Raw genomic sequence first — 15,269 nt, 5'->3', positions numbered from 1 at the left:
AGGGAAATAAGACTGTAGCGATTCAATGGGAATCAGGCAGGAGAAGTGGAAAGCCAGAAGAAGTTTGGGGAAGTAAAGTATGGCGAAGTGAGAGATTATCGATAACGTCCTCCCGAGCCCAAATCTGTGGATCCTCACGTTTGGGCATTTGACTTTGGCAGCTTCGAGGCGGCGTGCCTATCAGAGAACTAACTCCTCGTAGTATGATTGGCCCTTGTGAGTCATTTTAGACCTCTGTTCTTTGTTTGTACTGTTATGCTCTTTTACTATGTATTCTTGGTGCTCCGTCCCTCTCAAACATTGTCCTTCAATCCCACGGAAATGTACGTCATCAAGCAATGACGAGTCTCTAGATACCCGAGATTGGCCACTTTCAAGGGCGATAGGATGGGAACCTTCTGGTCCTATTGCAGACATGTCCTGGAACAGTGCAGATAGACCTCTTGCCCGCATTGGATAGAGGGGAAGGCGAAAGTCCCCAAAGAAGAAGCCCAAACAGGCCGCATCCGCACATTCTCCGCCGAATCAAATTTACACAGTTTTTTCCCCCCTTTACTTCTCCGCCACCCACGCAAATTCCCCCGCAATGGCTGATCAGAAGACCCCGTTGACCAAGGCGTTTGTGGTCGAGCATCTGGATCCGGAACTTGGTCCTTGGTCGGCGCTGGAATATGGCTGTATTGCGCGCGAATCGCATGCTCGCGGGGCACGATTCCTACTTAGCTCTGTGCCCGCCGAGCTGCAGATGCCCGCCGATTTAGCGGCCACCCAAGGCTTGGAGGTGGAGCAGCGCAGTGTCGAAGATATTTTCGCTGATATCAAGGACCGCGTTTGCCTGCTGGATCCTGCGGCTCAGGTTGAATTGAGCCCAGCCGACGGGGAGAACTTTGATGTCTTCTTGTTTGGTGGAATCCTTGGTATGCTCTCCATATACTCTTGGGGATACCCCGCAGAGGCACCATGTGATCTCTCTGGTGATACAGGCTAACCGAACTTTGTAGGCGACGATCCCCCTCGAGGTGAGAATGTTCTTCGCAGATATTCTGAGCAATTGGTGCTAACTGTACAGACCGGACTTCGGAGCTGCGTAAAAAGGGCTACGCAGGCCGTCGTTTGGGGCCCAAGCAAATGACCACTGATACAGCGGTGCGAGTAACCCGTTTGGTGGTTCACGAGAAAGGTAAAAAAAACACTTCGCATGCTACCTCTTGGTCTTTTCTGAGTTCCTCCACTAATCTGTCTCTAGTGCCATTGGAAGACATTTCCTATGTCGACTACCCTGAAATCCATGTTAGTGAACACGAACGCACTGAGATGCCATTCCGCTATGTGGTTGATGCTAAGGGCCAGCCCATCATGCCTGATGTAAGGAGCCCCTCCAGAAACCCTCCCCTTTCGGACGCTGACACCTTCAGGGGATGGTGGATCTGATTAAAAAGGATGCGGACAAGGGTGTCGACGATCTTTTCTGAGATCGGAACAGCCGTAAACCAAAAGTAAAACGTAAATACATAAGGTTGGGGACATGGCGTGGTTTTAGACAAGGAGTTGGAGCTTATATATCCCGTGTTTGGCATGAATGGAATCAAAATCAAAGCAGCCACAGCAGCAGTAGTAATAGTGAGCGCAAACTAGGGGGGTCCAGGGACAAAGAGCGCCTCCCTAATCAGATCTCAATAGGATCAAGACGGAACGGGCGTCATGTATTGGGCGCTTGGTACACAGATAGTACAAATTATACATCATATCGCCCAGTGAGACTGGTGTATTGATTAGATAATGCTGTAATGGAGATACCAACCGTACCAAGGGTCCAGGCCACGCCAGCTTGTCCGCTCCGCCTCAGTGTCGTCAGGCTGCCTTTCTTCACGATCCCTTTTCTACTTTCTGGATATTTACCTGGACGCTCTCGGAAGATTGTCTGAAAGTCGGGAACGTTCGATTCAACCCCGAGTTCTCTCGCCCTTGCGCCGTTCCCTCACGGGAACATTCATGATTTGATTCCTCCGTTCTCGAGTCCCGGTTCTGCGACGCCATCCTTCCGGTGCTGCCACGACCTGGTTTTTCACCCGTGAGGTTCCGCTGAGCTTCCTATGGTTCCCAGCGGAGGATTTCGCTGAAGCTCATTGCGATGCATTTCTTCTCAAAGAGAGGGAGTGCCCTGACCGCGTTATCATGGACACTCTCCTTAAATCTAGGCCTCACCCTAGCGGCAGCAGAGTCGGCTGCGGATTATTATGTTCGAGATTTACCGGGGGCCCCTACTGGTCCTGCGCTGAAGATGCATGCTGGGTACGCCACGCACAATTGAATGGGCTCTGGCCTGGCTTTGTCTGCTAACAAGATGGACAGACATATCGAAGTCGACGCGGAGAACAACGGAAATTTATTCTTCTGGCACTTCCAGAACCAACATATCGCGAATAGACAGCGGACTGTCATCTGGCTGAACGGTGGTCCGGGATGCAGTTCTATGGATGGGGCTCTAATGGAAGTGGGACCATACCGTCTGAAGAACGACCATACTTTGACCATTAACGAAGGCTCGTGGGACGAGTTCGCCAATTTGCTCTTTGTGGACCAGCCGGTTGGCACGGGCTTCAGCTACGTTGATACAGACCACTATGTCCATGAGTTGGACGAAATGGCCTCCCAGTTCATGGTGTTCTTGGAGAAATTCTTCGAAATATTCCCCGAATATGACAATGATGATGTACGTGATGCCCGGTTCCTTTGTGACTGAAAAGTATATTTTTACCGAACCACACGCTAACAGAGCATCTTAGGTTTATCTCGCTGGTGAATCCTACGCGGGCCAACATATCCCATATATCGCAAGGGCTATTAATAAACGCAACGAGGAAGCTTCAAAGGCTGGGAAGCAGCAATGGCCTCTTCGTGGCTTGCTGATTGGAAATGGCTGGATTGGTCCTGCAGATCAATACCCTTCCACTTTCGAGTTTGTCGAACGAGAAGGTCTGATCGAGCCAGATACCCCAACATACCAAACCCTGCAAGCCCTGAATGATGCCTGTCAATCCAAACTGGAGGCCCCTGGGGCTCGCGACAGATTGGCAATCCCCGCGTGTGACTTGGTCATGTCGCAGTTCCTCGATCTCACTCTCGACGATCAGAAGCAGTGTTATAACGTTTATGATATCCGTCTTAAGGACTCACACCCTTCGTGCGGCTTGAACTGGCCTCCAGACTTGGTGGATATTGAGCCTTATCTTCGACGACAGGATGTCATTAAAGCGCTGAACATCAAGCCGGCTAAGATGACCGGCTGGACAGAGTGCTCAGGCAAGGTCGGCGGTGCACTCAAGGCGCCTAAATCGAAGCCTGCGGCTACATTCCTTCCTGAGTTAATCGAGTCTGGCCTTAATGTTCTGCTGTTCAGTGGTGACAAAGATCTGATTTGTAACCACATTGGTACGGAGAACTTGATTCACAACATGAAATGGAAGGGGGGCACTGGTTTTGAGACTGCGCCCGGTGTTTGGGCACCGCGCCACGAGTGGACCTTCGAAGGCGAGTCGGCTGGTTACTACCAACACGCTCGAAACTTGACCTATGTTCTCTTCCACAACGCGAGCCACATGGTTCCATTTGATCAGCCCCGTCAAACTCGCGATATGCTCGACCGATTCATGAACGTTGATATTGCCAGCATCGGTGGCCAACCAGCGGATTCCCGTATCGATGGCGAGAAGCTCCCCCAAACCTCGGTCGGTGGCCACCCCAATAGTACCGCTGCGGAGAAGGAGGAGCAACAAAGAATCAAAGATACTGAAATGCACGCCTACACAAAGTCTGGCGAGGCCATTCTAGTAGTTGTCATTATCGGTGTGACGGTATGGGGCTTCTTTATCTGGCGCAGCCGTCGTTCCCACAAGGGCTACAAAGGTGTCAACCGCCCATCTATGGAACTGGGCACTTCTGTTCTCAACCGGTTCCAAAACAAGCGATCGCGAGCTGATGTTGAGGCTGCTGATTTTGACGAAGCCGAATTAGATAGGCTTCAGTCTCCTGGTCTCGATCAAGAGCGGTACGCTCTCGGTGGAGCCAGTGACGACGACGAAGAAGCCCATCCTCCGGCGGATAGCCAGAACGACAAATCATGATAAGTAGCATATGGATCGGTATAACCAGTTATTAATCTTTGTTCATCTACTAGTAAGGATGTTCCCTTGCTCCGATGTGTTTGGGCTCTTGTATCCTCTTCGACTGATTCTCTGCTATACTACTTCTGGTTCACAAGAAGCATATATACGAAATCCAAGACGTTAGGATTTCTGATAGACAATATATCCGATTGATCTCTTTCATTTTGGTTCGTAATGTATAGCACCTTTTCATAGATATATTTCATGTTTAGAGTACATTGCTGCTTGAGTGATCTATTTAGTAGGGTTGTTTGAGATGAGATGCCCTCATCATGATTCCAGATCGATGTTGGTGTATATTACGGCTGCAGCGTCCATACCTTCACACTCCCATCGTCTGCTGTTGTGATCAGAACCTCCTCTCCATCTGAAGAGCCACGGTCTGCTCTTTTGGCCCATGCAACATGATTTATTTCATAGATGCCGTGCGCGCCATTGACCACGGCAAGAATCACCCACTCGGTTTTTAATGGAGCTCTGCTCTCTGATTCGGTATCCATTGCGTCTGTATCGGGTGTGGACGCAACCAGTCGTTCCTCGTACACGACAATTCGCCCATCAGCGCCGACGGATGCAAGGAGACCTGACTTGTGGCTCCAAGCAACGGAATACACCACAAGGGCATGCGACTGTGGCAGCACTGCATCCTCCTCCCAAGTCTCGTCGGTACCTGTCGGCCGAATAATACTGGGAATGCCAGTTGCTGCAGAGGAGAGCGTGCTCGGCAGTGCAGATTCCTTAGGCAAGCGACGCCAGATTCGAACTGTGCGGTCATCTGAGCAGGACACCAGTCGAGGGCCCGATAGTGCACGCTGCTCCCGCCATTGAGCTTGCAGACTCTGCTCTGACGAATGAGGGGTGGTTTCAGGACCTTCCCAGTCCAAAGCCCACACGGTTCCCTCATGCTTCTTGATGCACGCCACTTGGCCCCAGTCGTCGAGGTCTTCTCGCCATAATCGAATAGTATCGTCATAACCCCCACTGGCCAGACATTCTTCCACAGGATGCCACGAGACGCATTTCACATCGCCGCCATGCTCCTGCATCACAGCAACCGTCTCAAAATTGTTGTCCCCATCATCCAGATCCTCCCAGATCCAAATCGACTTGTCCCGCGCACATGTCGCAAGCAGCATCCCCACGGCGACCATGACACCGACTTGACTTCGCTATCATGTCCATCCAGCAGCACTGCAAACCGCCACTCCTCATCTTCTTCGTCCCCGGCTTGCTCATCACGGCTCTCGGGGACGACTTCCCCGCCTCCCCTCACCCCGCCCGTAGCTGTCCCACCGCCGCCAAATCCCAACCGTGGCGTCAAAGCTACCAGTGGCAAGCACGCTCTCGCCTTGCACATGAGGCTTCCACGCGCATGTTCGCACGCTCCGCTTGTGCCCGCCGGTAATGGTTGAGAGGAGCTTGAAGTTCGTGAGCGAGTACACCCGCACCGTCTTATCGGAGCTGCATGTTGCCACGAGCGGGAGCGTGGGGTGGGGTGCTGTGAGCCAGGTTCGCTCGAGCGAGGGTGGCGTCAGGTCCGATAGTAGCGTGAGATTTGGCGCCATCGTGAGCATGTGCGAGAGTGTGGTGGCGGGAATTTTTGGGCGGATTTGATATGGAAATGTGGGGTTGCGATTAGATATCGCGATATCGGTTCCGCATTTTTTTAGTCAGGCTGTTTCGACTCCCCAGTATTCATAAGAATCATGCATATAGATTCATCTAGGGCATTGGTGTTCTATTGTGAGCATTGATATGCTCAAAATCATACTATTGTCTAGTGCTGTCTGCCGTTGAAGAAAAATGATCGAATTATGGTAGTGTGCTCCATTCGAGCATAGAAAGGATGTAACGTCTAAGCGTCCCTTCCTTTCTATTATTAGAGTTTCTGACATCTAAATACAAATACAATCTGATTTTAGTGAGATTCCTTTTGGGCTACAGGTTTAGCTATGGCTAGTATCAAAGATGCATATTCCTACAGGGTAAATCGACGGGCCTAGGTTTCAATTGACCATGTTGAGTACCTAGTATAAGAGGCAGTCGAAAGCAAATGAAAATAGGATATAGACTAGGAAATTTAGGGTTGATAGGAGTTCGATATATGAGCGAAACGAAAATAGAATAGGGGGGATAACTTTCAATCCCGAAGTCCGGGGGAAGGTGAGCTATTGACAGGACAGCCACCAAAGCTCACAGCCACCAGTCACCAGGACACTCTGTTTACAAGAGCCCTGGAAGGAGATATCCGAAACGAGGGTGCTAATTAAATCTTCGTTCACCTCTTTATTGGCGGTAAGAAGTTGCAGTTAATATTCTAATTAACGAACCTCTCCCTTTTACTTCACTTCCTCTTTCGTTTTCACTCACGTTGATATCTATCACGAACTCATATTCTGTTTATCAGTCTATGAGCATACTGCAAGTTAAACATCCTTGCTTCTTACAGGGTATCTAGTTCTTCGTTTCGTTTTACCCCACTCTCCTCGTTCATCTCTCCTCGTTCGTTCAACTCTATCCCGTTCTTCTCTTCTCTCCAGATCCTCTTAGTACACGCCCCCGTGAGCAAAATGTTGTTATAATCTTTGATATACTTACGAGATGGCTGCTATGTCTTCTTGTATTGGCTTCCATGTTACTGACACCTAAAATGTTTCATAGAATCTCGCGTGGTCCTTAAGCATATCTCTTCGGTCCCTACGAACCCGCCGAAAATGGCTTCCGATACAGGACCAGATTTGCTTTGGGAGGTTGCCGATCTCAATGGTTTCTCTGTGCCAACGTGGTTCCAAGCCCCCCCAGGACAAAGACTGGCCTGCGAATTTCAACAGAAGAAATCCTTGGCGTTGTGTCATGACTTCTGAAGACATGAAGTCGAAAGTGGAGGTGAAGATGCAGATCTCGCTCGATTCCCAGTTTCCCAAGGTCCATCTATTCGTTGATGATCGCTGTAATGGCGAGGTGGTCTTCCCAGCAGCAGACTGCAGTTTCGATTACGGGTTTGAAGGCGAGGAAAGCCCATTCACCGAGGCCATCAGGACTGCCCGCATGAGCCCGCTAAACCCCTTCAAGCATTACGACTACTACTGCAATGGTTGGAAACCATGGCAAAGGGCAATGGCTATAAAACTCGCAGTCTTCCAAGCACCCACTATTATCGGGTTCCCAGGCCCAGACTCGGAGGCTCCACGAACGCAAGCCATGAAGGACGCATGGGAAGCTCTTAAAAGCATAGGACCTGGCAAGGATGTTAACTTGTGGATGGAAATGGAAACGGATTCTGGAGCAGCAAATGTGCAACGAGGAATGTGCGAATGGTTCATCAGATTGACCAGGCTGGCTTATCAAAGTAATGGAGGGTTCTGGTACCGCAAGTTGTACAGCCCTAACGATATGAACCGGCCTCCCCCGGCCTGGCTCTGGGCCAACCACAACAAGCAGAGACTGTACAAATACAAACCGTCTGATCCATTCTTTGTCAGTCACCATGACCGAATTTACCGTCTTGTTGATGCGACATGCTTGGAAAAATGTGAACAAATCCGGAAGTTCACTGAAGTTTTCAACAAAGATCGTACCCACAAGGCCATGATTGAATCACAGGGCAAAATCCACCACATCTTTGTCAAAGTCGTGAACGAAGGCCGCTTTGTCCATCTTCCTGAGTCAACAAGGGTTTCCTTCGTTCTGCAGGATGACCCACTCGATTACGACTATGGGCCGCAGAACCAGCAGAGGGGAATTGTCATTGCTTCCGACTCCGACTTCGACTTTGTTCTTGAGTATGATGGAGACCTCCCACCGCTAAAAAATCCTGTTCGTACCTTTATTACCTTGGATGTCTGGGTAGACACAACCCCGGCAGATGCACAGATGGAGGCCTTGAAGAAAGCGAGCAAACCATGCGTCTTTGGTGATACCCCTCAGGAAGAAGCCATGGTTTCTCCCTCATGAAAATGGTCCTGGCTCATCAAGTCGAGCTAGATCCAAAGAGCTCTCTCTACTTCGAGCTCAGCTTGAAGGACCTCTCACCACTGCCAGCTACTGAGGCCGTACAACGCTACGCTTTATTCAGGAAGATGTTCTTTGCACGCCTTGATGAATCTCAAAAGGAAGCAGTGAACTTTTCTGTAGATACTATCCGCTGTGGACTGAGTTTGATTATCGGCCCCCCCTGGAACTGAGAAAACTGTTACTGCGGCGTTCATCATTATGATCGCGATGTACTTGAAGATTCAAGTCCTCATAACTGCTTCTTCTAATACAGCCGTTGATAACCTGACAGCGGCAGTGGTCAAGTTGCTCAAACAGAGCACCTACATTGCTAGGGATTGTGGTCAAATCATTCGCTTTCGAACGGAAAAGGCCCAGATTGCCGCATTCCGAGCGCAGAGTGCGACGAGAAACTACCTTCTTCGACGAGACAGCTCTTTTTTCAACCCCGACACGCTGCAACACGAGGCGCATGTTCTTGTTCGGAACTACATGAGAAGCCACCCGAGCCAGGAATCGTGTCGAGACTTGTCTGCACTTGACGCTCTTGACACGGACAGAGGCTTGGATTCCCGTGAATATGGCTTGTTCCAGAAGGCATATCAAGAAGTCTTGACTCTCGTGTTGCAGGAGTCTCGTGTCGTTGCCTCGACCCTGAGCAACTCGGGTAACTTGGTGCTGAGAAGTGTGCAAGGATTCCAACCAGCGCTCATACTCAGTGATGAAGCTGGCCAGTCGTTAGAAGGAGAGGCGATGATTGGCTTGACAACCCCATCCCTGCGCGCGGTCGTTCTCATTGGAGACCCTTTCCAGCTGCCTCCAACGGTCCTCTCCGAGCACGCGAAGAACGAATGGGCTCACTTTCTCAAGCGATCGCTCCTCGAGCGTCTGAGAGATGCGCGCTACCCAGCAACCCAACTGAGGTTGAACTACCGGAACCACCCGGACATCCTTCGCTTCTTCAACGACAGAGTGTACCACGGCACTCTGATTCCCCACCAGGCCAATACAAACCCTCGAAAAGTCGGTCCTAGTGGTGTCGTCTTCGACGAATGGATGCATCAGATCAGTCGTCGTTTTGGAGGGCATTACGATGACCTGGTTGGTCAACGGCGAATCTGGGTGGACGTCGAAGGCCTCGCGACGAAAGAGAGCATGGGAACTTCGTGGGAGAATCTTGCCCAAGTACAGGCTGTGCGACGAATCCTGGCCGGCCTTTTCAAGGTCGCAAATGGACGAATTGGGCTGGAAGATATGATGATCATCACCCCGTACCGAGCGCAATTGAAGCGGTGTCGTGACGAGCTGAAACTACAGGGCCTCGCACCACACGACATCTTCACCGTCGATGCAGCTCAGGGACGGGAAGCAAACATCGTGGTCATCTTATTGACCAAGCCCAGCGCGGAAGGCCGAGGGGCAATTCAATTTGTGGCCGACAAGGCCCGATTGAATGTTGCCCTCAGTCGAGCCCGCCAGGTCTGTCTTGTGGTTGGAGACCTTCAGGCGTTCACACACGTCTTCCACAACTCCGGTGGCGGCGGTGGCAATCCGACCAAGTTCCTTGAACAACTCTTCGAGGACGTTACTGGTCGAAACCACGTGCTGCCCCTGGATGCCGTGGAAGATGTGGAAGTCGTCTCCCAGTAGAGTCTGAAGTTAGGACTAGATTTAAAGTCTAGTTCCTTCTGGATCTCTGCTGAAAACTGACTCCCCAAATGGTGGACCGGCCGTGGGGACTGTACTAGTCTGGGCTATCATGTAGCCCATGAGTAACGAATGCTAGTACTGGCACTTTGACTTTTCTCATTGATATATCTGTAAGAGTAGTAGGTTAATTATGGTGTAGATGCCGGTGTACGTTCCCGGTGTACGTCCCTCACTGTAAGCTCAGCTAGGTTACTCGGCGAATCCACGTAATGCCCTATGAAAATGGCATCTTGTATATGACCTGATACCAGTACTAGGAGAGTGGCAGGTGATAAGCGAGATAAGCGAATCCTAGGTAAGCTAGTCGAAGCTAGTGTAATAGTGTAAGCTAGTCCAATTTGAGAGAGGTGGGGCGGTCCCTGTGGAGATGTCCTATACATGTCTATATCTTCCCCAGAAATCTCCTCAGAATTTCGACTTTCTTCACCATACCTACCTCAAAGAAACCTGAAGCAGGCCAGGAAGCGCCTGGATCAATTTTCTACCGACTTGGAGGCGGCCATACACCACGCGACAAAATCCAAGCCCTATCGAAAGACGGCTGTAATCGCCTTCCACTGAGCGAATGATGATATAGGCAGAGTTTATGGCAGCCTCTACCTGGGAGGAGGAGGCAACCGCAATTTCCATTCCTCCTTCACCCGTTACGCACAGCAGGACCAGGCTGGGGCTACACCAGTCCATATCCCTAAACTGAATGCGCCAAGCGTGGCTATCGGTTGTGATCGCTCCAGGCCGATCACAAGAGGCGCCGACAAAGATTCTTACAAGGTGCTACTGAGCACCAAAGTCCGGGAAGAGATGCCGCGAGATTTCACCGAATGGAAAGAATGGCTCGTAATATTGCCGCTAACATTTTGTCCACCGAAATCCCCTTCGAAGGAGCATTTCGAGGCTCGAGTCTCCTTCTTTTCACTGTTCCTATCGAGATCTAGACCACAATGCCAGCTGATGACCCATCCTACACATTTATTGGACACGTTACATCTCATAAGCTCCTGTCCCAACGACCGCCCCACTAAGCACGCTAACGAGCATACTACCAATGCACCCCAGTGCTCTATCTAGAAGAGAAAATTAACCTGAAGCCTCGATTAAAAGCTGTTTAGTAGGCCTGGGCGCTGACCATGACCATCTTGTTGAATAGGGTTGGATTGTGATTTACTATTCCCCCCTTTGCTTTTACTTTGCTTTTACTTTGCTTTTACTTTGCTTTTACTTGGCTTTTACTTGGCTTTTACATAAATCTTGCCAAGTATATTTACTATACTACACTGATATATCTCTTATAGCATATAAGAGTCTAGGAACGGCCTCTTAAGACTACATCAAATCCGTACGCAAGTGCTTGTAATGAAACGATCCTGCCAATCTGCCAGCTTGCTAAAATCAGAAATCCAGATCCAGACCCTTCAATATAACAATCGATGTAAAGACTCCATCACAAGATCATGATATTAATATTATAATGCCCCCCATTCAGAACGCCCTTACTGCGAGAGAGTCCCTTCTTCAAATAATCGTTCGTATACCGCACCGTGGCACTGCCAGTCCACTTCTCGCACCTTCTCCAATTCATCCACCAGTTGCCCAACTTCCCCCACAAACTCCGGCATACCGGCACTGGCCAAGCTTTGACTGGCGGTGGTCGTTGTCCGAACTCGTTCGGAAGCACTTGAGGCACTCAACCGCGAGAGAACGTGACTCCGCAGCCGCGATAAGATGAGGCGGGCTACAGGATCAGTGAAGCTAGGATTTGGAGAACCAGGGGGTCCGCCAGAAGAATCGCTAGCATCGTCCCGAGAGGAGCTTGACCCCTCAGAAAAGCTATCAGCTTGCACGTGCACGGAAGCATGAGGGGCCGCAGCGTTCTTCGCAGCGGCAACCGGTACTAGGGACTCGTTTGATTGTGGCTGTGAGCTGTGCGCTGGCGGAGGCTGGCATGGGGTGTGTGGCCTCCAGAATCGACCGCACTCGTTCCACGGTGATCTCATTAAAGTCGAGAGAGAGAATCCGGTCCGCTTCTGGCTTCCACTGAGATCGCGCATCACGTTTCAGGAGGTTCTTCGCGGTCAACAGAATAGAAGCTGTGGCAACGATCTGGAATGCGCGAGCGTGCAATCGCTCTAGTCGTTGGTGGTCGAGGGCGAGGGTCTCCGGAATCAAGTCCTCAGAAACAGCCGCGTTACTGAGAACCAAGTCGGTAAGGCCGTGCGCATAGATTCTTGTGGAGTGAGGTTGGGGCTCTCCGTGGATGTTCTCCGGGTCTCGTTTCTTCATCTCGTCGACAATAATCTTCCGGTGTGTGCGCAAGAATCGTCTAGTCTTGCCTAAGGTGATAGATCCGTCGGCAATGCCTTTCTCAAAGGTCCGTTGCTCATATCCCGGTGCTTCTTGAATAAGCTGAGGTGCAGCCATCTGAATCATGAAGTTGGTGTGGTCAAGAGACAGAAGATCGATGATACTCATCAACCTTGCTAGTCGGTCGATGGCGTCCCCGGATGTATCCTCTGCGAACGCCTTGACGGCAGGGTCTCGATAAGGAGCACAGAGGCGAGGGAGAATGTTGTTCATGAAGTCGAAGAAATTGCTGTAGGAGAACGATCCTGCATTACACTGCGATTCCACAAGTTTGGGGTCAAGGACTTCACTGATCAACACGTATAGGGAGTTGCCAGGTCGGAGAGATCGGAGCAAACGGTCTTGGATTACAGTGGCCATAGCAACGGTCCAAGCGGTGCCCTGACCAGCTTCCACATCTCTTCTCATCTGATCGCACATGTGCGCCATGATCTGTCTCCGAGGTTCGGCGTAGGACGCTTCTTCTATCTTGAATTCTTTATTTAGTAAGAGCTCGTGCACTAACACTCGATTCTCCGGCAAAGCAGTAAGAATTTTCGTGAATCGTTCATGCGGAGAATCTCGCTGCTTGTCCAGTTCCTGAAGGACGGCCGCATCAACGTTATTGAATGATTCGCTAATAGGAGAAGTAACACTCTCCGTCAAAACTTCTGTCGACGCAGGGGCCACTTCGGCAGATCGAGGGATGGCCTGCTTTGAGGCTGAGCGTCTCTTCTCTCGCTTAGCCTTCTTGAGAGAATCTCGAACCATCTGCATTGCGCGATCTGAGCCTGCAAGGCGTTTCAAGCGAGCCAGAAGGAGGATTTGGTTCTGTCGGATGCCTTGTCGGTAGTCCTCGGCAACGCCACCCGCAGTGTCGCCTTTAACAGTCTGCCAGATCATCTCTAGCTCCACGAATTGAGCAAGCATGATCTCGATCAAAACAGTCGAGTCGTGAGACTTCCATGCGTGGAAAGCGGAGAAAAACACATTGTGAGACTCGCATAGGGTCTGTAAATCGGCACTGATAACGGCTGGAGAGCAACAACCGGATGAAAGCAATGCGGTGACCTGGCCGAAAGCCGAGAGCAGCTCGCGCGCCTTTGCAATGAGATCTTGCTCCTGCTCGCCGTCCCCGCTCAGAACTTCAGCGGGGTGAGTGACAATCAAATAACTACTAAGAAATGTGCGAACGGCGCCTCGTTCCCCAAAGCACCGCCCTCCATATCATTCAAGCCGCATAGTCGAAGGACCTTGGTCATGGTGTCAAGGACATCTTGGTTGGACACCAAAATTCCAACCTCCTCGAAGGGCATATCACGGATTCGTTCCACCGACAAGTTGAGACCGTGGAACTCCTGCATGACCCTCTTTGCGTGATGCGTCTTCCACACTCGCTGGATCTTGCGCGCTGCTGCATCTCGAGTGAGTGCCTTGACCATCTTCTTTTCCTCTGTAGCGGGTAGGCTGCTGGTGCGCTGGCGCCGGTGGGTTTGCTGGTAAAGTGTTCTCCGTTTTTCAGCCTCGGCGAATTTTTCTGTCATCTCAAGCTTGAGACGGGCGTACTCGGCGGCTTTCTTCTCCCGTTGGTCCTCGGCCTTCTTCTTGGCTCTTTTGACCTGATCCTCGCACTTCGCTGCTATATCTGCCAAGAGACGCTCCCGAGCCTGTTGAGCAGCCAGCGCCCGCGCCTCGATTTGAAGGTTTCGTGTCGCTGCTTTTGCAAGGGCCGCACGCAGTCTGACCTTCTCGGCGTGGAGTGCACGATCAGCCAGTCTAGCCTTACGGTTCTCGATGATCGTAGTACGACGAAGGTGTTGCGCTATATTATCGTCGGTTGCTGCGCCATTAGACGCGTTCGAGTGGTGTGAATGTAATGAGGAAATAGAGCTCCTGCGGGATGAGACGCTGGAGGAGCGTCGTATCTTGCTGCTTCGGCGGTAAAAGCGAGCGGCAATGTTCGGTGGGAGCGTCAGAGGCAGAACAGGTTCGTCGTAGAGCATTTCAATGTCGGCCTCTGGTGCCGACTCGGGAGAAAGGGGGGTCGGCCCTGCGTCCGGGAGCTGAATCTCGATGTCGGAGTTACGACGCATCATCATCAAGTCGTGGGACGCCGTACACTCTTAGGCGCAGGGGTAGCGAGAGGTTCTTGATCACGGTAGGCGGCGGGGCAATGCTCAGCTGATAAGAGATTAGAGAAGCTCTTGGGCGTGGTTGGTGAGGAAATTGCAGACGAACCCAGTTATCGTCACCCCTTCGATCAGTATAAGGAGTTCAAAGGGAGAAGAAGCGCAATTCGGGGCCCACGACCGTGATCAGGGAGTATATGCTTCAGGGCAGGGCGGCCGGGGGTGCGGAAGGATCCGTGCTTTGTTTCAGTCGAGATGAGCCAGGATCAGTTCATATTGAGGGAAAAGGGGGGGAAGAGACGTGCTCAGAGCAAAAGAAATGAGCGAAAGCAGCTTGTGGCCTCTAATCTTCACGAAAACAGATCACGGCATTGCTGACTTCCAAGATGGAATCCAATCGCCGCAAGCAGAAAGGCGTCACCGATTAGCTAAGCTGCGCCTCTTTCTCCGGGCCAAAGCCCCCGATAACGAGTCATTAAGTTCTCTATAGATGCGCCTGAAATTTTCTTGTTCGGAAAGATAAATCGAACGTTCTATGGGGTATTTAATCTGCTATTTGGTATGATGGTTTCACCTAATCGAACCTGTTGCTTAACCTGTCTCTAAATCTTGGGGAATCTGGGAGGCCACCCTATCTAGTGGTGACTAGTCACAAACCCTAAGATTAGCAACCAAGAAGCTATGGTCCTCGACACACCAGGGTTGATGTAAGCTAGCAGTGTTATGGATTTTAACAAGTCGCCGGACTCGACAGAATTTCTCTCAAATTGGCATCTTCAACTTGAAGTAGTTATCGATATACTCGCAATGCATCAATGAGGTCGTACACACAAGGCCACGCGTCTCAAGACCCACCCACATGGCTTCAAATCGTGATCTTAATGACTACGAGAATAAAGATGGAGGTATATTCACGAGAGCATAACTACAC

General features: G+C 50.8%; 6 protein-coding genes across 6 annotated transcripts; 4 read left to right on the top strand and 2 right to left on the bottom strand.

The window, feature by feature from the left end:
• Nucleotides 1-586: 586 nt before the first annotated feature.
• On the top strand, nt 587-1,472 carry N7468_000139 (SAM-dependent methyltransferase; the record flags this gene model as incomplete). Its single annotated transcript, XM_058469436.1, has 5 exons — nt 587-917; nt 1,002-1,019; nt 1,070-1,180; nt 1,247-1,365; nt 1,416-1,472. The coding sequence occupies 5 exons, from the start codon at nt 587-589 to the stop codon at nt 1,470-1,472; spliced, it is 636 nt and encodes a 211-aa protein (XP_058335467.1).
• A 659-nt stretch (nt 1,473-2,131) lies between these two features.
• kexA (serine-type carboxypeptidase kexA) lies at nt 2,132-4,124 on the top strand (the record flags this gene model as incomplete). The annotated part of the gene is made up of 3 exons (XM_058469435.1): nt 2,132-2,292; nt 2,353-2,713; nt 2,787-4,124. 3 exons carry the CDS (start codon nt 2,132-2,134, stop codon nt 4,122-4,124), a joined length of 1,860 nt encoding a protein of 619 aa, XP_058335466.1.
• A 341-nt stretch (nt 4,125-4,465) lies between these two features.
• cia1 (iron-sulfur cluster assembly protein CIA1) lies at nt 4,466-5,740 on the bottom strand (the record flags this gene model as incomplete). Its single annotated transcript, XM_058469434.1, has 2 exons — nt 4,466-5,325; nt 5,440-5,740. 2 exons carry the CDS (start codon nt 5,738-5,740, stop codon nt 4,466-4,468), a joined length of 1,161 nt encoding a protein of 386 aa, XP_058335465.1.
• Nucleotides 5,741-7,019: 1,279 nt separating this feature from the next.
• On the top strand, nt 7,020-8,120 carry N7468_000136 (uncharacterized protein; the record flags this gene model as incomplete). The annotated part of the gene is made up of 1 exon (XM_058469433.1): nt 7,020-8,120. The coding sequence occupies one exon, from the start codon at nt 7,020-7,022 to the stop codon at nt 8,118-8,120; it is 1,101 nt and encodes a 366-aa protein (XP_058335464.1).
• A 267-nt stretch (nt 8,121-8,387) lies between these two features.
• On the top strand, nt 8,388-9,809 carry N7468_000135 (DEAD/DEAH box helicase; the record flags this gene model as incomplete). The annotated part of the gene is made up of 1 exon (XM_058469432.1): nt 8,388-9,809. The coding sequence occupies one exon, from the start codon at nt 8,388-8,390 to the stop codon at nt 9,807-9,809; it is 1,422 nt and encodes a 473-aa protein (XP_058335463.1).
• A 1,550-nt stretch (nt 9,810-11,359) lies between these two features.
• N7468_000134 (IQ calmodulin-binding motif domain protein) lies at nt 11,360-14,305 on the bottom strand (the record flags this gene model as incomplete). Its single annotated transcript, XM_058469431.1, has 3 exons — nt 11,360-11,806; nt 11,844-13,331; nt 13,388-14,305. 3 exons carry the CDS (start codon nt 14,303-14,305, stop codon nt 11,360-11,362), a joined length of 2,853 nt encoding a protein of 950 aa, XP_058335462.1.
• Nucleotides 14,306-15,269: the final 964 nt, after the last annotated feature.

The sequence above is a fragment of the Penicillium chermesinum genome (assembly GCF_028974085.1).
Source record: "Penicillium chermesinum strain IBT 19713 chromosome Unknown utg000001l:1.0-1975020.0:1.0-1976611.0, whole genome shotgun sequence".
NCBI lineage: Eukaryota > Fungi > Ascomycota > Eurotiomycetes > Eurotiales > Aspergillaceae > Penicillium > Penicillium chermesinum.
This window is presented reverse-complemented; position numbering and strand designations above follow the sequence as displayed.